The sequence below is a fragment of the Cyrtonyx montezumae genome, unplaced genomic scaffold, assembly GCF_038088225.1.
Source record: "Cyrtonyx montezumae isolate F1298 unplaced genomic scaffold, pur_monq_1.0 scaffold_14, whole genome shotgun sequence".
In the NCBI taxonomy this organism is placed as follows: Eukaryota; Metazoa; Chordata; class Aves; order Galliformes; family Odontophoridae; genus Cyrtonyx; species Cyrtonyx montezumae.
In genome coordinates, this window is record NW_027071870.1 from 9,595,811 (window position 1) to 9,615,533 (window position 19,723).

The following is a 19,723-nucleotide window of genomic DNA, read 5'->3' on the forward strand; positions in this document are numbered from 1 at the left end:
AGCTAAATCTACCCTTCACAGGTTTATGAATGTTGCAGGAAAAAAAAAAACACCTTTATATACAAAGTAAAATTTATTACAGTTGAAATGAAAGAAAGATCAGACAGCTGAAGGGTACTGTGCTGCCTGTAGACTGGGAGAAAGCATGCAACTTGCCAATGACAACAACTGGGAATGGGAGCAGTCCTTGCCAACTGGAAGGTGTCTGGCAGATAGCACACAAAAAGTTGAGAGAATAAACACAAGCTTAGGCAGCGCTGTTCAAGGAGATCCTTTGCAGCAAGCAATGGCTACTGCTGAAATGATAGCCAGGCAATAGGGCAGAAAGCACGCAGCACAAAGTCAACCTGCATTCAAGGAAAAGATTCCTGAAAGTGCCTGATTATTGGCTTGCTTCAGTACCCAGAGCAGCAAAATGCGAAGCATTGAGGAGTATCCCTGCTCAAGCAGAGAATGAAACAATAGTTGGTAAGACTTTTTCCTTCAGAAGCTGTGTAACATCCCCTTACAGTAACCACAGCCACAGGCACTTTTGTCCTGGCAGGCATCAGGTCACTGAAGCACAAGTGAGGCCTGTCTGAATCTAGCCATGGTTAAGACGCATTGCTTCCTTCTCTTGTTCTGGATCTTGAGCAGTGTGTACAAAATTCAAGTGGCTAAAGAAGAGGCAAACCACAATTCACAGCTGGGGAGCAGTTAGCTTCTGCCTCTGGAAATAAGCTCTGCAAACTGCCTGCATGAAAACTTGAATACCATTGCTAAAGAAACATATCATATGTTTCTACTGTAGTCATTCTGTTGTCGTGTGTAAGACAAAGATCAGTTTCATAGAAATGTTCAAGGAACAATCGTATAATTTATGATGAGATGAAATTCTTAAACTAACATGTTATCTTGCTGCACCTCCTGGGACAGTTCCCATCTGACCCCAGTGTCAGCAGCTCATTTGACTCATTTTAGGTGACATGGACTGAAAGAGATATCGCAGTTTCACAAAGTGATCAAGACAGCCATGTGAATTTCTTACTCATTCATTCACTGCAGAAAAAACTTTGGTGACGGAGCAAAATAACAGCCCCTAATACATCACAGATCCGGTGCACCCAGGCCATGAAGTTTATTTTTCCCCAACAACTTGGAGACAGTACGGTGTGTCAGAACACATGCACTTGCCATTAGCATGAACATTAAAAGGAAATGAACATAAATCCCAGATTTAAATGTGCAGTTTGAACATCCTGGGGCAATTAAATTATTGATAATGGTTATCTGTCACCAAGCAATAAATCATGAACTCACAGAGTGGTAGAAGAAAAGCTATCTCACTGCTGACAGATGCACAGACTGAAAGATTTGGTGGGCCTTTCAGGTTCCAGAAGTAATTACATCAAGGTGAAAGATTTCTTCTCTCGCTTTTTTCTCACCAACTCTAGTTTTTCCATACGCTTTTTGCTGACAGCCTTTCTTTCTTGGCCTCTAGATTTTCTGACATTTTGATGAAAATGAGGAACTTCTGACATTTTGATGAAAATGAGCTGCTTAAAGGAGCAGCTGGGGACGAGCAGGCCTGTTGTATTATTGTGAGCTGCATCACGGATCTCTGCACTGATGGAGGAGCTCCCAAAAGTGTGCATGGTGATGGGTACTCTCTGCATATGGGAACACCAGTATAAATAGCGGGCTGTAAAAAGACTGAAAATATACAAAGAGATCAAGAAGGAGGGAGCGGGACACAGCAAAGGAAAGGGATTGAGGATCGACTTAGTACATCAGATTGCACTGAAAATAATAGCTCAAGTGCTGCACATCCGTGTATTTCCTTGGAGGCTCCAGGGTTACGTGGGTAAGGACTGGGAGAGGGATGGAGGCACTCCCTGCCAGGCGCAGCAAGGGGCCAGGCAGCCAGCACCAGGCTCTCAGAGCTGCGAATGGCGGGGCCGCTGCCAGGCCTGAGTGGGCCACGGGCTGCCAGGAGGGGATGTGTGCAGGCCCAGCACCCTGCTTTGTGAGCTGCCAGCACCCCGCTTTGTGAGCAGGCTTTTCAGGAGGCTGCGGTGTTGTGGAACTCAGCATTGCACTGCTGAGAAAGTGGAAGCTTTTCCAATGTACATGCTGTACTGCGGCCTTCGAGGGAGCCAGGAACTGGGTTCATTTATTCATTTTCCAGCAGCTAAATCTCTTTATACTAATTACGTGGAATTCAGCAGCTTTGGCTGAGAAAGATGTACTTTTTAATACTGATCTTTGGACTGTGTAGAGGTCATTTTCAAAACAACTACTTCTTGTACAGAACTGTGGGCATGGTAGGGGAAAAGAAAATAACGCAAAAATAATTTGGCTTAAGTCTGGGATGAACTGTCTGAGACCTTAAAATAAAACACTTCAGATTAACTACTCAGAGGCGTGTGGGCTACCAGCCTGAGTGTGAGTGTCAAGCTGAGGCCATTTAATTGTCAGGAACCTGACATTTATTGCCCTGACGCCTGTATCATAAAATTAAGTTTACTTCAGAACTTATTCCATACAAAATCTGTGTTGAACAGCCAAGATTGCCTTGAAAAGTCCCATTAAGGACAATTATTATTGGGGAATCTTTTTCCCTACAACAGCAAGAAAAAACATCCACCAGTTTATATATTCTTCATAAGCGAAATGGTGACAAACTGTATCTACAGCTACTCTCACAGAAAAATAAATTTAATAAATAATAATTAGAATTAACAACAACAAAAAGTTATCCTCTTCCAAATGAATTTGTCAATTGTATTCCTAGAAGTATTTTTTGGTACAGCAAAGAAGCAAGTGATACTACTACAGTAGTGTCATCAGAACAGTGATAGGGACGTCTCAGGGTTGAGCTGGAAAATACATAGACTAATATTTGCTTAGTTGTTGACAGAATTGGTGAGAAGCTCGTGATCATGCACTTACCATATGTTGATCTCCATGCTGCCAGCACCTGTCTGTAGTTTGTTTTCATTAAGATACTCTTTACAACTTACCAGTGTAATCCTGATGCAATCCTCTCTTCTCAGGACTCCATCAGTCTTCTAAAAAGAAATTTTAAATGAACTTTTAAAGGAAACACAAATGAAAAGCTGGATTTTGCATTTTGCCTTCATTAGAAGCTTCTGCCAACAGTAAAATTAGTTGCCTTTAGTAGCCATGATGAATAGAGGAGTAATAACTGAATTATAAACTGCTTCCAAAACAAAAAAATGGTTGATAATTAAGTGAAGCAGAAAATCACTCAGAAGCAAGTACTTGACAAACACCAGCTATTTAAACATCTGGTTTGAGATGTGGGTTTTTTTCAGATTTGTCAGATGACCTTGCTTATAATTAAGACATTACTGCTCTCAAGGAAATGTCTTCGTGTTATTTGTTGAGTAGCATGTAGAGTGGTTCTCTTATCTGTAGTAACAACAATAAATGCTTACATCATTATTGAAATGAACTTTGTGAATATAATTATGTGCAGAAAAGAAAGTAACTACATCAATACAACGTTGTACACTCTTTAAAAATGGAAACACAATCAGATAATGTGTAATCATAAACGTAATACTCTACTTTTTATTTAGAGCTGATGAAGTTCAATTTTAAGGTCATATGTTAATTAAAACACATTTCACCAGCTACTTCTAAAATTAAGCTCTATTTTGTTTGATGTCATTCAAAACAGGAAATTTTGAGCAATGCCTACTGCTACAGCTGTTTGCAATCCTTATGCAACACCAAATGTGAGATTGATGTATCTGTGTTTTGTCCTCTCCTGTGAGCTGCAAGTGATCAAACAGGCAAAAACATAACGACAGAATGATTAGGCTAATTTAGCACAAAGAGAGATGTTCAAGACATTCATCAATTACCTCACAACCACACATACAGTGATGGAAAATGTATTTATTGCAATGTCACAGATAAGCAAAGCCACTTTTTATCTACATTTTATTTACATTTTTATCTTAATTTCAAAGACAAGCTTATTATTGTAGAAATCATCTCTTAGACATAACTGGTATTTATTTTATAACATGTAATACTAAAAGATCCAGAAAACTAGCTGTGAGTGTTTTCTGATCCTCAGGTTTGACAAACCATTAATGCAAAAACAAACACCATTTTCCACAGATTTATTTTTTTAAGTAAGCTATTCTTATTTAAATGAGCTCTGCCATGAAACACCAATGCTAGAAGTAATCACGTATTCAAAAGGCATTGGATTGCAACTCAAGGGTGTTGGTAAAAGCTGTTAAAGCATCAGCCATACTTCGCTTTTTCTGTTGCTAGAGCCAATCTGCGAATGTTTGCTATGCAACCAGCTGCTGCCTCCTGCAGAGTTTCATCTGTAGAGCCTATCATATCCAGTAGGAGCTAGTGAAAATAACAGGAAAAAATACTATAAGAAATAGAAATAAGCACAGTACTATTTAAAAATATTCAAATCATATTTTGAACAATCGTGGGCTGTTTAAGAACATTCATATTATATATGTATGCTAATTCATTCATTCATACAAATAATATATATTATATAACAATATATTATATATTAATATATATTTATTCATACAAATAATAATATATATTATATGTATATTATTTGTATATATTACCATATGATATACATATTATATGGAGCACAACACTTTATATTTTATGTCTCTAGCTGTAATTTGATACTTGTCTGATTTTCTATTTATTTTTTCACACCTATCTACTGGTTATGAATTGGATTTTTTTCTTACAAGTAGAAGTTGTGTATATACAAACCAAAACCCATGTTTCCCCTGAAGGCATACTAATGTCTTTGCATACGATCCAGACCTCTAATAAACAAGACTGTTCTTTTTGCTTTGGCTTTCATGATAAAACTGGATCCACGTGAAGGGACCCCAGTGTCCTGTTTGGTGTCCTGCTGATTGTGGTAGGTTTCTTTACCATCACAGCAAACCACTCATGTGAAATTGCTGGAGGGATGCAGACCTGGACATACCATTCTTACACATTTGCATGGAAAAATAAAAAAACAACAGCTCAACAGAGGCATCAAACTTTTGGAGTCAATTCAGTTCTTCGTATGGAGTAGAACCTTAACCCTGGAAGTCATTCAATTGTTTCAATGGAAATTCTCTTGGAGTAAGGCACTGTTCCACACTAGCATGACGTAACACAGACCTTGATGATAAAACACTTCTCCATATCAGAAAATCATTAATAATGCTTTGGGATGCAAGTGTGTGATGTAACTGTAAATGCAATATATGCTGGAAAACAGCAAAAAAGCAGACTGTTTGCTAGTTTAAACCAGCACCTCACAATCCTCAGATTTCTGGGAATCTGCCAAGCGCAATGTGTGTCCAGGTATTTTGAAGCTCAGACAGCTCTAATTAAAATCTATATTTTCAGTCTGCAGTACTCGGGATTCTGTGTTCACCCAAACAATGTTGAGTCAAACCACAAAGAAATCTGTTATCACTCAACTCCAGTGCATATTTTTCATACAGCTAAAATATTACATAAAATTATGAACTGCTAAATATAAAAGCATAAATTGAATGCAGACATCAAATTCATATGCTACCTTTTTCTAACCTTCCAGCAATCGTGAGGCATGGGCCACAGCTGCACACATATGGCATTTGCTTATAGAGATCAAAGCATTTTAGACTTGAGGAAGTATTTGTGTTAGCCAAATGTACCAAACAAGCATCTTGCCAGTCACCTTTCACCCTCTGACCCTTATATGTAACTTGTAAGAGTGCCTGTAACATGCTCATACTGTGTCAAAAAGACTGTTATGTAAATTAAGCATCAATTATTTTATTTTCTAGTAATTCTTCTTACTATTGTTTCCATTCATGTAACCAATTACCTATGTCCAGATAGCTAGATAGGAATTCGTAAAATGTGAACACTTCTGAACAAATATACCACAGGGAAAATCACACAACAAGAAAATGTAATGAGAAAGCTTTATAATCCTGTGCTTTATTTGCAGGCAAAATCTGAGCCAGCTTCAGCAGCCAGTGGAGTCAGAGAAGCTTCACCACTGCCTTCAGGAGGCAGAATGGCCTAGCAGTGTCTCTCTGCAGTGGTCAAGCTGCTCAGCAAAGCACACGGTCCAGAACACAAGACCAGGAACCTAGCATTTTTTAGAGAAATACTGCTAAATGAAAATCTTCCTTCTAATTTCCACCAGCTGATTTCTCCTTAACCTGAAGTGTTCCTTTGGATGCCTCACATCCTTCTTACATAACTTATAGATCAAAACCACTGTAGATCCTTCACATCCCTGACTCTAAACCAAAAATATGTACGCACATACTGTTCATACGGCGGTTTTGGTAACACCATAAGTTTCAAATTTAGGAGCAAGGAAGCTATATGCCTTATGTGATTATTCACTGCATCTTCATAGACCTAGTGCAAGGCTTTTTGTGTGGAACTCAAACTTTTATAATAATTTCTGTGTGAGATTTTTTTATTAGTTCATGAGAGTAGAATTTTGTCATGAAATTAATATTTCATAAATATATATTTTAGTAGAAATATAGAAAAAAAAATCCCAACAAAAATAAACCTCTGCCTCTGTTATGACTCCACGCTTGGTAGTCCTCGATACAAGGTTACTGATATCATCTTCTAGTCATCCCTTACTTCTGGGCTCAGAAGACTTAGGAAAATAAATACTTCTTTTTGTTGCTTCCCATGGTGAGCTCAGTGTTAAGCAATGGCAATGGTAGAGGCAGGGTTGAAGGGGGTGATCTCTATTCTTCATTGCAGCTACTTTTTGGAGAATCAGAGCTTAGTATCAAAGAACAACACATTACAGGACACAGATCTATAGCATCTCTTCAGATGCCTGAAGAATTAGTGGTGTACAACAATGCAACAGTAATTATTACAAAAACATTGAAAACCGTTTTTTTTCCTTCTGACTTTGGTTAAAGGATCAATTGCTCTCTAATTTATTGTTCTTCTAAATCACTTGCCAATGGTAACATCCATAAGAACTGCCACGTTATACAAAATCCTTGTTCAGGATTTTCAGAACATGACTTCAAAGAAATATTCCTGGAAACAGAGCCTAATACAGTAGCAGCCACTGGGGACAGAGGATAAACAGAAACATTTGTCTGTCAACTTACTCCATGTTATAATAAGGAGGAAAATGGAGAGAAGATTATTGAAAATGCAAAATATTTAAATGTAAGCGGCTAATTCTTACATATTTAGGTGTCTAACTTCAAAGATTTTGATATAAATGCTATCTTAAATGAAGCAAAACTTCATCGTTTTCATATATGTCAACAAAGCAGTAATTCTCTCACTTCCTGACTGCCACTGCTCAAACTTGTTGTGGATTCATTTCAATTTACTGGCAATTTGGGTCATCCAATTTGGCTGTGGAAATGTATTCATAGAATGTATACACAGACCATTCCACATATTGCATATGTTTCACAAGTCCAAGAAAGCTTTTTTTCTTTTTAATTCCAATACACCAGCGCAATATTACATGTCCTTCTTCTTGATGTAATGCCCTTGAACTTCACGTATCCCTTCCCTTTACTGTTCAGGTATTGTTTTCTGACACATGTAAATGTTAACAGATGTGAGAAGCAGTAAAAAAGCATGTGGTATAAATGCTTCTTTCTGGCACGTAAGAGGCACTTTCCATAGACAGAGAAAGCAGTTGCAGTACTATGTAGACTTCATTTTCAGTTGGCAGGTATCTATATTCTGAGGCAAGAGTCCAAAATTTTTTGCACAGTTAGCACGTCATACCAGCAAATAAGCACAAATACAAGCTGTTTGGAGAACGTACAGAGCATATGTAGCGTTTATGGGTTCCAAAAGTAAGAGCTACTCATGGCCAAATCATTTAAATATTCAGACCAATTAAGGAGATTTTGCTACTACTATCCTAGCTTTAGAATAGCACAGAATTGTAGGGCCACATCAGGGCAGCAAAGTCAGAGTAACCCAGAATGGAAAGGGTCTCTAAAGGTCTCTGGTCCAGTTGATGGACAAAGTTGGGTCAGCTGTCAGATTAGACCAGGTTGCTCTGGTATTTATCCAGCCTGATCTTGAAAACCTCTGAGGACAGAGATTACACAGTCTCTTTAAGCAACCTGTTTCAGTGTTTGCCTGCCTTCATAGGGAAAAGATTTTCCCTATATTCAGTCTCTCTTGTTTCAGTTTATGCCTGTTGACTCTCACCCAAAAGCCATACATCACTGGGAAAAGTACATCTGTTTGATGACCGACCTCCTTGTAGGTATTGGAAGGCTGATGTTAAGTTCACTTGAAGCTCTCTTCTCCATGCTGAAAAAACAGTTTTTCCTCACAGGACAGGTGTACTAGTTTTGATCTTTGTGGCACTCTGCTGGTACCACTAGCTCTGGTTTAGCCATGTCTTTCCTGTACTGGAGGGCTGGCTGTAGTATTCTAGGTGTGGTCTAATGAGTACTACTGGGAAAAAAAATAATTTCCTTCAATATACCGACCATGCTCCTGCTAGTGCAGCCCAGTACTGTGTCTTCTTTGCTTTCAGAAGACACTGCTGGCCAATGTTCAGCCCTCTGCCTACCAAAATCCCCATGCCTTTTTCTGTAAAACTGTTTCACATCCACTCGGTTCCTAGCCATTATCATCGTCAGGGGAAGTGCAAGTGCAAGCCCTTCTCAGTTGAGGGATGTAGATGTTCCATTGACCTGCTCCAGCCTTGCCCCGGACTATATGGAAACCACCTCCTTCTCTGGCAGCCACGCTCTCTGGTATACCAAAGTCATCACAGTTGTTCTTCAGGGAAATAGTCAGACGTAAATTGAAAACTTGTTTTTTTTCAAACAAAATAAAACAGGAGTTGATAAAAGAACTTGTAAATATGTCCTTCCAAAATGGGCAATAAAAATTAGTAACTCTTGCTTCTCTGAAGATGTCTTTCACTGCTTCAAAAGAGTAGCATAATGGGATTTAAAAGAAGAAAAAATGCAGACAAGTGTTTCCCCAATAAACAAAATCTTGCATGGTTCAGATGCTCCTAGCAGTGGGTACAATAATAATTCGTAAGTACTCACTTTCCTACTTCTCTTTTGTTACAATCATTTCAGCTTCCAGACTCACAGGTGGGAAGCATGAAATAGAAGTGTTTTCAGAAAGAACAGAGTTTGCATGTATTCTTTAAAAGGGGATTAGTCAGGTTAGTCACTTGATGCTTCTACAGGCTTTCCAAACCAGTGGAAAGTATGGAACTGTACTAAGGGACAGAGGTTCCTTTACTCATGCAAAACAGACATAGATCCAATACTCTGGAGTCCTGTGAAAATGAAAGCAAATAATGAATGAAGAATAGCTATGAAATAATTTTTAATGCCAATTTTTCAAGCTGTTTTCTTTTTTAGAACGAAACACAGACTCCTTCAACAAGATTCATATCTATACTGGGAAGATAGTCACAGTTCACATCAGGCTTAAAATTCCTGGAAATAAAGATGCTCAACATAGCTGCTGCTTCTAACTGCTGTGCTGGTGATGACATCTTATAGATTGACATAGCATTTCCAGTTGGGGATAGAAATTGACATTTCTTTTTAAATTTAGATTTAGTATCTGAATTATTTTACTTGCAACATTTCCTAAAGGAGACTAAATTTCTAGCACTCTGATTTTCTAATTGCGTAACACTTCTTTTCCAAAAAAGACATTTTTCACATGCTTTTTATAAACCTAACCTAAGAGAAAAAAATACTTTAAATAAAAGCATATGGTAGAAGCTTATCCAAGAAAGTATCAGTCTAGATCCAGCCAGCAGTTTGCTAACTTTCAACACCATACTGCACACTGGAAAATATTAAAGCACCTAGTTAGAGTATTACGTTACACGTATTCCTATGAAAATATTTATCATGAAATTAAATTATAAATAATAAAGCATACTCCTCAATCAAAGCATAATTAAGGTTAAGCTAAGCCACTGCTTCTAAATTGAAATTCAGGCCCTTTTTCTGATTTTCTTTTTCAGCAGAAAGGATGTACTGTGTACAATGCATACTCTCCTAAGAAGTTGCTTATGCAAGTTCTGCAGTGTTTTCTCTTGATTTTGTTTTTCTCATGCAACACAAATACAAAAAAAAATCAGATGTAAAGTCTTCAGGCCAGGGAATGCTGAGCTAGTAGAGAAGGAAAACCCAGCACTAAAAGTCCCAGTAAATGCAAAAGATGGGCAGGACAGACATGCACTGTGTTGACTGCCTCTCCTCTATGGAACTAAGGTCAGAGCAGCTCCTGGTGTAGCCCGGTTTGCTCAGACTGAATGTGAAGATGCAGGAACTAAAGCTCCCTGTCAGGGCACATTTAAAATCTAGGAAGATTCCACAGTTTCTTTTTCTTTATTCTCTCATTCTTATCTTTCCTCTCCTCTGTCCCCAGAAGCAGATCTCCATTCTAGTAGCCACTGAAAAAGGATAACAACCCTTGAGAGTCATTCAAGCACTACAGGGGGATGGTAAGACCTGAAGGATAAAGCTGAGGCCAAGGTACACCTGAAAATGGTGGCAGTCAACGGACTGGGAAGGAATTGCCTCCTTTTTCTAATCTTTTCCTTACTCCTCCAAAAATAAATAAATAAATAAATAAAATAACAGTGAAAAGAGTGCAGGAGAAAATCTGTAGCCTTTCTGCAAACAGGTGCAGAACAGGGTGAGAAAATCTTGTCTGCAGTGCACTTTGCAATCTGTTCTTTTCTGTATATATTTCTTTTGCTTTGTCACAGCTAAATATTTCACAGCCCAATATTTCCTTCAATTTCAGATGTAAGTGAACATGAACATATCATGGAAAGGTAATAAAGCTAAATAAAACTAGTAATAAAAGCAACTTTAAATCACTGTTTAAAAGGTATGATTATATGCAACCAATCAGAGTCCTTAAGGCAGATAGTTTGAGTCCACATTCAGCTGTAAGAAGTTTGGTGCAATGTTAAAAAAGAATTCAATCATCATGAACATTCCAATGTACAGAAGGGTCTTACAGGATATGAAATTCATCCCACAAAAAGCAATAGGCAGATCTGATAATCCTGAAGTGATGAAGCCCAGGGTCTTACAGCATATTTTTATTTGAACCACTTCATTTTATTATTTCATGTCGTTTTCAAGAGAAGATTAACACATAAAAGGCCCTTGGTGGCATAGAGAGAATAAAGAACTTTTTTCATAACATCAGATAGTCACATAAAAAAAAAAAAGCTTTTTTTCAATTTGCTGGAAATTCGTTGTATAACAGGAGCCTGCTTACTTAACGACATAGTAGGCTCCTGGATGTTCCTTTCCTTTCATAATGAAGTCTGGCTCTGTAACACGTTGGGGGACTACTTCTTTATTTCACTGCATCCTGATCAATCTTCCTTTTTATTCCCTTCTCACTTTCAGTACTCATCCGCAGTTTCATTCCTGCTTTTTTTATATTTTGCTTTCCTTTTCATTTTACAGGAGCATAACTTCTACCTTCCTTTCCCTCCTTAATATTTCTGTGAAGGTAATTTGGAATTTTGTGAATTTCATTCTGGTTTTTAAAATCCAAAAAAATAAATATTAATAAGAATACTGTCTGTCAGTATTTGTCTGCTAATTTATCAGTCATATAAGGGCTATGTAGAAGCTAAGGGAGGTCAGCTGCAAACAAACTCTCAGGAGCAAGTCAGAAAAAAAAACGAGACTTAAGCTGTCCAGTAACACTTACACAGGGACAGATTCCACCTGGATTCCCAGCAATACCCTGAAAATATCTAAGATTTTGTTCTCTTGTTTACCTAGCATTCCTGAAGTGCCCTAGAAGTAGTTTATTTTTGTAGTCAGCATTGAACTACAGTAAAGAGAAACCATGTTTTCTAGACTACTGCCAATTTTTTCAGTGTTTATCTTAAGTTGTATCTTATTCTGAGAACAAGGTGCAAAACCTTACAGTACCTTTATTTTAAAAGTATGTTACATCTTCTAGTATGCATGGACCAACTTCAAACTCTCTTCTGTATTCAATTCCAAGTACTGATTTTGATCTTTAAAGTCAATATAGATTTAGGTCCAATGATCTAAGCGTGTGTCACTCTGCCTAAGATTGACCATAATAATCAAAACCTGTGGGGTGCTTCTGCTAGTTAACCTTACATATCACATTCTGGGGATAAAAGCAGGACAGTCATGCTGTAGACGTGTGCAACAGCTTTCATTTCAAATAACGATTTAAGTTACCTTTTTTGTAGTGTACTAGAAGATCTATACCCTCATGTTTTAAGATGTGTGGGTGGCAACAGTGCATACATTTACAAAAACTGGAAGATGACTGGCATTATTCAATTTATAGACTGTTTTTAAACTAGAGAACATTCAACTAGAACATTTTATGAAACTAATACAAAAACACTATATACAGTCAAACAGTAATAAATGACTGCTGTCATATAATCTGGATAGATTCTGATGAGAAAATGGAACTTAACAATAATTTAATTATTATTTAATTCTTCACATTTAGATCCCCTTACTAACCTATGGTAACGTCCCAAAATAAAAAATATTTAACACAAAGTAAGAATAAACACGTACATTTCTTAACTATCACTTTGGACACAATTAGAAGCTCTTCTAGTACAGAAAGGCAATGATTTCTTTTAGGTCTAAATATGAGAAGTCTATTCAAAGAGATTATTTGGTTGTTTGCCTTCCCATATTAATGTCTTTCATGCTGGACACTACAAAGGATAATTAGTAGAGAGCTATTACATTAACACAGAAAAAAAATAGTACAGCATAAATTAATAGATGGCTGGTATGAACATAGTTCAACTTCATTCAAACAAATATGTATTTCTGAATGTAAAAAAGCAAGGAATAAGCTGAGCACAGACTAAGTTCTTTGTATAGTCTACTTGCTAATTCATATTTGCAAATTTTAAAAACTTGTCTGTACTTCTTGGTTTTCCACTTACTAAGTTTTTGCTTTGGACTGCTGAGAAATGAACTGCTAGAATACATTTTCCTATCTCTAAATTGATATCGTCATTTTCAGACCTCTGTATATTCCACACCTTTTTGTATTTCTTATCTGTTATTGTTTTTGTGATGTATGAAGGACAAAATACATAGAAGTAAATGTACAGTATATAAAAAAAGTAGAAGCAACATTCAGGAATCAGTTGAACATCGCTTTATGAACAGAATGTGATCTGGTGATGCCAAAGTTAACACAAGAACATTAACAGAATGTTAGACATTCTTGGGTGAGGATACTTGGAGAACAACACAGCCTAATTACATTATGGGTAAGTTGGTGTAAAACAAAGTACGACACCTGTTTGTGTAATGTCTTTTTCATCATTCAGCTCACAATTTCAAGATGCTAGTTTTTCAGGAAAATACTCCATCACGTGCCTGATCGTGATAAAATTAAGGAGATTAACATCTATTCCATCTTTATAAGAGCACTGGCACTTGCTAGTGAATGTTTCCTAGAAATACAATCCTCTCAAATGCATCAGTGATATTTGAGAACTAACAAATTATCAGTTTCTCTCCTTGCTCCCTAGGAAGTTTACCCAAATTTAAACATAGATTACTCCTACAGCTTACTTCAAATTCTATGAGAATTCTGGGACAACGAGAAGAAGAGCAAAGAGATTAAACAGAAACAGCCTGAACAGTCAGAAGCAAGCCCAGGTTCTAAAGTCAGAGCTTCAAAGAGTTCCTAGCTCTATGTTACATAGAATTTTTGTTTGTCCAATTTATTTTAAGGGGATTTAATTGCCTTGCCCAAATATCAGAACATACTTTCAGTTCTAACAAATTGTTGCTGATTGTCCCTATGCTCCTGCTCTACATGTGTGTCATAGGTTCTGGTGCAGTAAATCCAATGCTTTCATGAAAGGTATAAACTCTGCACTGAGTTGTTACTTCCTTGCACAAAAGATTTGACATGGCAAAGTATTGTGAAGCGCAGGTTGCAATCCATTGTCATCTCTACTACAGTGAAAGATTAGATATTGTCAGCCAACTTTGTCAGGGTTCATGACCCTTTTCATTATTATTTATGAAATACTAAATGGCAAGATCCCTTGGCTGCAAAATCAGATTTTAATTTCTAATTCCTACAACTCAATTTCTGATTTCCAGTCAATTATTCATCCTTTCTAGGACTTCTTCTCCATGTGCAATAGCCATTTTATTTCTTCATGAGTTTTTGGCGAAGAGCTCTCTCGAGCAGCCTCCTACCACCAAAGGGGGGTAAACCCAACACTTAAAATAAGAAGAGGATTATTTGAATAAAACAGTATGACTACTGATGAGATGAAACACTTCAAGAAGCAAAAGACTAATAAAATATTATTTACACAGTGAATGCCCAGGAAATCCAGGATGAATGTATGGCAGACCATGAGATGTATACACACTCCATTAACCTATAATGCCTCTGCAGTCCAGAAACTCTCTTTGGATTTCTGCAAAGGAGGTAAGCCAATTTAATCACTTTTGGCTCTGCGCAGGTTTTATAGAAACAACGTACAGAGGTAAAAATACCAAATTAACCCAGATTCTTACCACATACCTGGGCTCAGAATGGGTGATAGGCAAAAAATGGTGAACTTTCCAGGGCAATTCTGATTTTAGGTGTTTGAAATACCGTTTGGAGATTTTTTAGTCTTTGCATATTGCTATACAGAGACCAAAATTACATATCTTACCCTTAGTTGAGTATTTGGAAGTATTTGGAACTGTAACGTCTGTACAGCATTATGAAAGCGTGCCTGCTTTCTCAATTCTTTATCATGTGTATTTTCTTATTTTTACCTTTATCTTCAACACAATTGCAATGAGCATACTGGATATGACCTAAATTCACTTATGACCTATCTGTCTCATTCCCTGCATAATCTGCAGTGTATCAGACTCCTTTTGTAACTGACTAGCAATACTGACCAGTATGCTCGTATTTCAACATTCTTTTTTTTCCCTTCAAAACTTCCAGGTATTAAAAATTAACATAAACAGTTGCAATAAATCCTGCAATAGTTAGTAGCTGGTAAATATCATCAGTTATGATCCTTGCAGGTAAATGTGAAATTCAATAAATAGAGATTTCTAATAAAATGAAAACATATGGAATTTTGTAGTCTAGAAGAAGATATATTTTAGTGTTTGATTGATTGTTATATAATCACCATTGCAACCGTGATTCGTAATCTGATCTAGCCCTCACTGAAGTCAGCGACACAATTCTTAGCAACCTCATGTGCCCTGGCAGCCTGGTCAAGTCTTTAGGCTTTATGCCAAAATATGGAACATTAATCAGGAACATTAACACGAGGGCCCATGTCATAATCTACTTATTATGAAAGGACTTTTCCTTAGCATCTTTACCCTGATAGTGTCAACAGCAAGATGGCCATATTGTTAAAAGATACTGCAGAGTGCTCTTTGAAATGGCAACATAAAAGAGAATGCAATGACTAGGGCTTGAAGCCAACTACAACTGAGTGATTGATTCTCCAGGAAGAAGAAGAAAGATGTCTTCACAGACAACAACATGAAATGTAAATTTTGGTACATTAAGGACTCCTGAATGACATTTCAGTCTCTATTTACACATATGTAGTGGTATGTATCTACACATACAAATATATGTATACATATATATTGCCCTTGTTATTTCTTATATTCATCTTCTTTCAATAGCTCCTTACAGACAAGGAAACTATTTTTGATCAGCTGAATGCCAAAAATTATTACCTGGCATTCTGCCCTTGTGCATTAAGCTAAGTACCTCTAAATTAACAAAACTAATTCTAATATCAGACAATGTAGCTACTACTCCATATGAAATAAAATATTTCAATATTCTTTTTTCTTATTATCAAATTAGAAAGAAGTATTTCATACAGACGTGGGGATGAGACTTAGTACAGGGAGCTAAACAATCGCAAGAAGCTGTTCTGTGTATTTCTGTGGTTTAGAAATAGTGCCAAGTCGGAAGGAAAAGACATTCTCTGAATTTTCTAAAGCAAGATAAATACCAAAAAGAAATATAGATGAAAGATGGAACAGCTATCTACGGACTCTGCCAGATTCCTTGGCTTTTTGGCACACCTACTGATGCTGGCAGACTTAGCCAGTAGCAATCTTTTCCATTAAAAGAAGCACCATATATTTTGGTTTAACATACTTTGTTTGTGCATTTTTAAGCTCAAAAATGTCTATTTAAATTTTTTTAATGATTCCTTCTGCACAGTTGGCTGCAATTGCACTTATTTAAAGCAGCTCATTTATCACTAAAAGAGCTGCAGGGCACAGCTACTGTTAAACAGCTCCAACAAACCTACAGCTTAGTGGGACAAGCTTCTTTTTATAAGACTGAAAGATGCTTAACTTGTGCCAAGAGGAGTTTTATGCCAGCCACAAGGTTTGTTATCCAAACGTTACTAAATTAGAGGTCTTCTGAAGCATAGGATTTGGGCAAAGATAAGCTGATCTCCCTTGGGCTGCTGCTTTTTCCTATCTGGGATAAGCCAGATTTTAACAGAACACTTGCTACGTATCATAAACTTTAGTAGTGTGAAATTTTCAAAAACCAGTGAAACTCTGAGGTTTAATCTACACTGAAGTCTAACTTCATTACCTTTGGCAATGGTGCAAAAGTGAAATGTTTTACATATAAGTACCCCTACTTTATGAATGGTAAATTCTACTTATAATGAAGTTAGAGGCTTACTGGTTTCTCTTTCTTTGATCTGAAGCTATAAGGAAAATGCCCAACCCTGGCAGTTGCCAACACAATAGAAATCACAGTAGTGTAACACTGTCAGTTATCGTTAATTCTTCTGAAACAAAACAACAGATGCCAGTATCGAACTTGTTTTGTGGAAAATCTTGCACGTGAAATTTTGAAGTGTGATGTGATTGATAAATTTGTGGGTGAAGGAACTGGGCGTAATTTCTGTAGCCAACAGCCATGCAGCAATTTTGCCATCTAGTGCCCTCTTCCTTGACATCTAAGAACTGTAACAACTAATTTATGAAAAACAACAGGCATCAGCCTGGAGTTATGTGCCAAACAATTGTATCTCCAGTCTAAACAGTGGAGCCTGAATAGAGCCAACCATATAAGATGGATCTTTGAAACTGAAACTGAAACCATAAACATGTAAATATGCAAGTATTTATGTATCGCACATGGATAATATTACTGCATAGTAATATATTTTGGATTGATTTAAAAAGTATTTTCTTAAAGGTGGTTTAATAACATAAGACTCTGTATTCTGTATCAAGGTTCGCAACAAAGACCCCCCCAAAAAAACCAAACAACCCTCTAATCAAACATATCTAAAGAATTAGGTGCCAGTGCAATTGCATGTCAGTTTCTGAAATTTGGCTATGTATGGTATGTGCCAAAAAGGGAGTTTTTGAAAAATTATCAGTAAAAACTACCAGTAATTGTCTTCCATACTTTGTAGTTCACAAAGATGATCTTATGAAAGTCTTTTCACATAAAAAAAATTAGCCAAAACTGGTAAGGATTTATGGCTTTAGTAAATAATGACCAAAATTCAGAAGCAATTAAAAATAAAATACCCCAAATATATTCTTTAAAACAGTCATTATAACAAAGTATAGAAGAACTCTCCAAACAGAAAAATGACATTTCACAATAACTTTTATAAATCATGGTTAAACCATTTTTGAATTTTAGATTATTATAGGAGAAAGGAAAAGCCTTTGTGTGATTAGCTTTTCTACCATTACTAACAGAACTCAAAAAGTACAAATACTGCATAGGTTAATTCATAGTACAATTTTGAAAATACATCATAGCTGTTACAGCTTCTTTGCCAAAATAAAAGCTAACAGAATGAAAAACAACTATGCATCTCTTGAGGCTGTAGCATGACAAGAAGATGTGATGGATTAATTAAAAATGTACCTATTCATATGTATAAGCACATAGGTGCATCTAGAAGCATTTTGCACACCCTCAGAAGCATGAGACTCTATTTTGCCTCCCTTATACCAAGGGTTTAAAATGTTCTCAACATTCCTGCTGAAGATCCTACGAGCTGCTACCAATATTCCAGAAGGTATCTACTGATATGTGCAAATGATTCAGTGAGATCAAAGAGTAAGGCTAAGATCAGTTCTTTACACTAGGAAGTTGGATGGACACTTTCAATACTAAAAAAGTAACAGAACATAAATTGTGAAGTCGGATCTGTGTTTCAGACACCCACTGCAATTAGTGGATCCTCTGGCCCAAATATGTCCACATACAATGGAATAACAGGTGAAAATAGTCTTATTCACAATGCAGGAAAAAAATGTTTATATCAACTTTTCTGAATAATAAAACAGCCCAGAACAAAACAGAGCTCAACAGAGGCTAACATAATTGACTTTGTGTAGCCTTCAGCAGATAGACTATGGCTCTCATATGGGTCAAGTATCTTAATGTATGGGTCACTGTGTACTATCTGGTGGCTCTGCTCTCTTGATTTTCACAAAAAGATTACAGTCATTATCTGGTATTTATACTTTGCTTATAATAACAGAGTTGGAGTTACAAATTAGCAATGATTGTATCTCGATTTGCTTGAATTACCAAATATAAGCAATACACATATTTTTAGATTTTTTCTATTGAATTCCCATATGTTCACCTTGCTGTGTCCTACCTTCAAACAGTTAAGTTTTCTGAGGATTCTGATATAGCTATACATCACTGCGTAGCAAAATGAACAATTCAACTGTGATCAGTGGCTTTAAGAGCTCTGACAATGCAGATAAATAAGTGAATGAGATTAATGACATTATTTATTAGTTAGGAATACAAGCACAAACTTTACTAAAAGTTAAAATGCCAAGAGATCCTCATATGAGACACTAGAAATAATCTCACTGAGAAGATATCCCTCAACGTTTTAGAATGTCTATGTACCATCTGATCAGCTGCTTGCAAAAGTAAACTATTGAGCAAACATAATGGGTGGTTTTTAGCTTCATATTTTGCAGTCAAAAGAACTCTTATGTTTTTCATAGACCTTAATCCATTTGTGCCTACATAATTCAACTCTCAACCAGCAAAATTCAGGTTTCTAATGAATCATATCTCTGCCAAAACTGGAATCTTCCATTATGGAAAAGGCAGCATTTTGTTTTAAAGACATTACTGGAAGAGTTATTGTGTTGGCATCTTAAAATTTTCTCCTCTAAAACAATAAAATGCTTGAATACATTTTGTGGCCTTTATATTGTGAATAATATAAAAAAGACAGGTAACTCATTTGAGATTTATAAAGTATATTGACAAAAGTTGAAGTCTGATTTAATCTCTCTCTCAAAAAAAGTCAATTTACTTTACCAGGTCTAAATTCATTGGTGATTTATGTCATCAGTATTAACTTATGTTAATTTTTACCCCCGTGTAAGAAAGCCAGCATTATAGCATGGGAACAGCTAGCCTGGTGAACAGTCAAAGCAGAAAACTGGCTGAATAAGAACTTTGAGGGCAACACTTGAGGCCAAACAGAATAATGAAAATCTCTGATGTTCAAACAGAGTTTACATAGAGACAGGGAAGTTATTTTATTTGTTTTAAGAATTTATACTACTATTACTGGAATAGTGAATTTTGTCCTGAAATATGCTGAAATTGAATCAAAAAAAGGAAA

At 36.5% G+C, this 19,723-nt stretch overlaps 1 protein-coding gene across 1 annotated transcript in view; it reads right to left on the reverse strand.

The window, feature by feature from the left end:
• Nucleotides 1-4,030: 4,030 nt before the first annotated feature.
• ODAD2 (outer dynein arm docking complex subunit 2) overlaps nucleotides 4,031-19,723 on the reverse strand; it is a 70,045-nt gene continuing 54,352 nt past the window's right edge. The window contains 1 exon segment of the mRNA XM_065731431.1: nucleotides 4,031-4,377. Coding sequence (XP_065587503.1) covers nucleotides 4,264-4,377 — 114 coding nt within the window. The 3' untranslated portion in view covers nucleotides 4,031-4,263.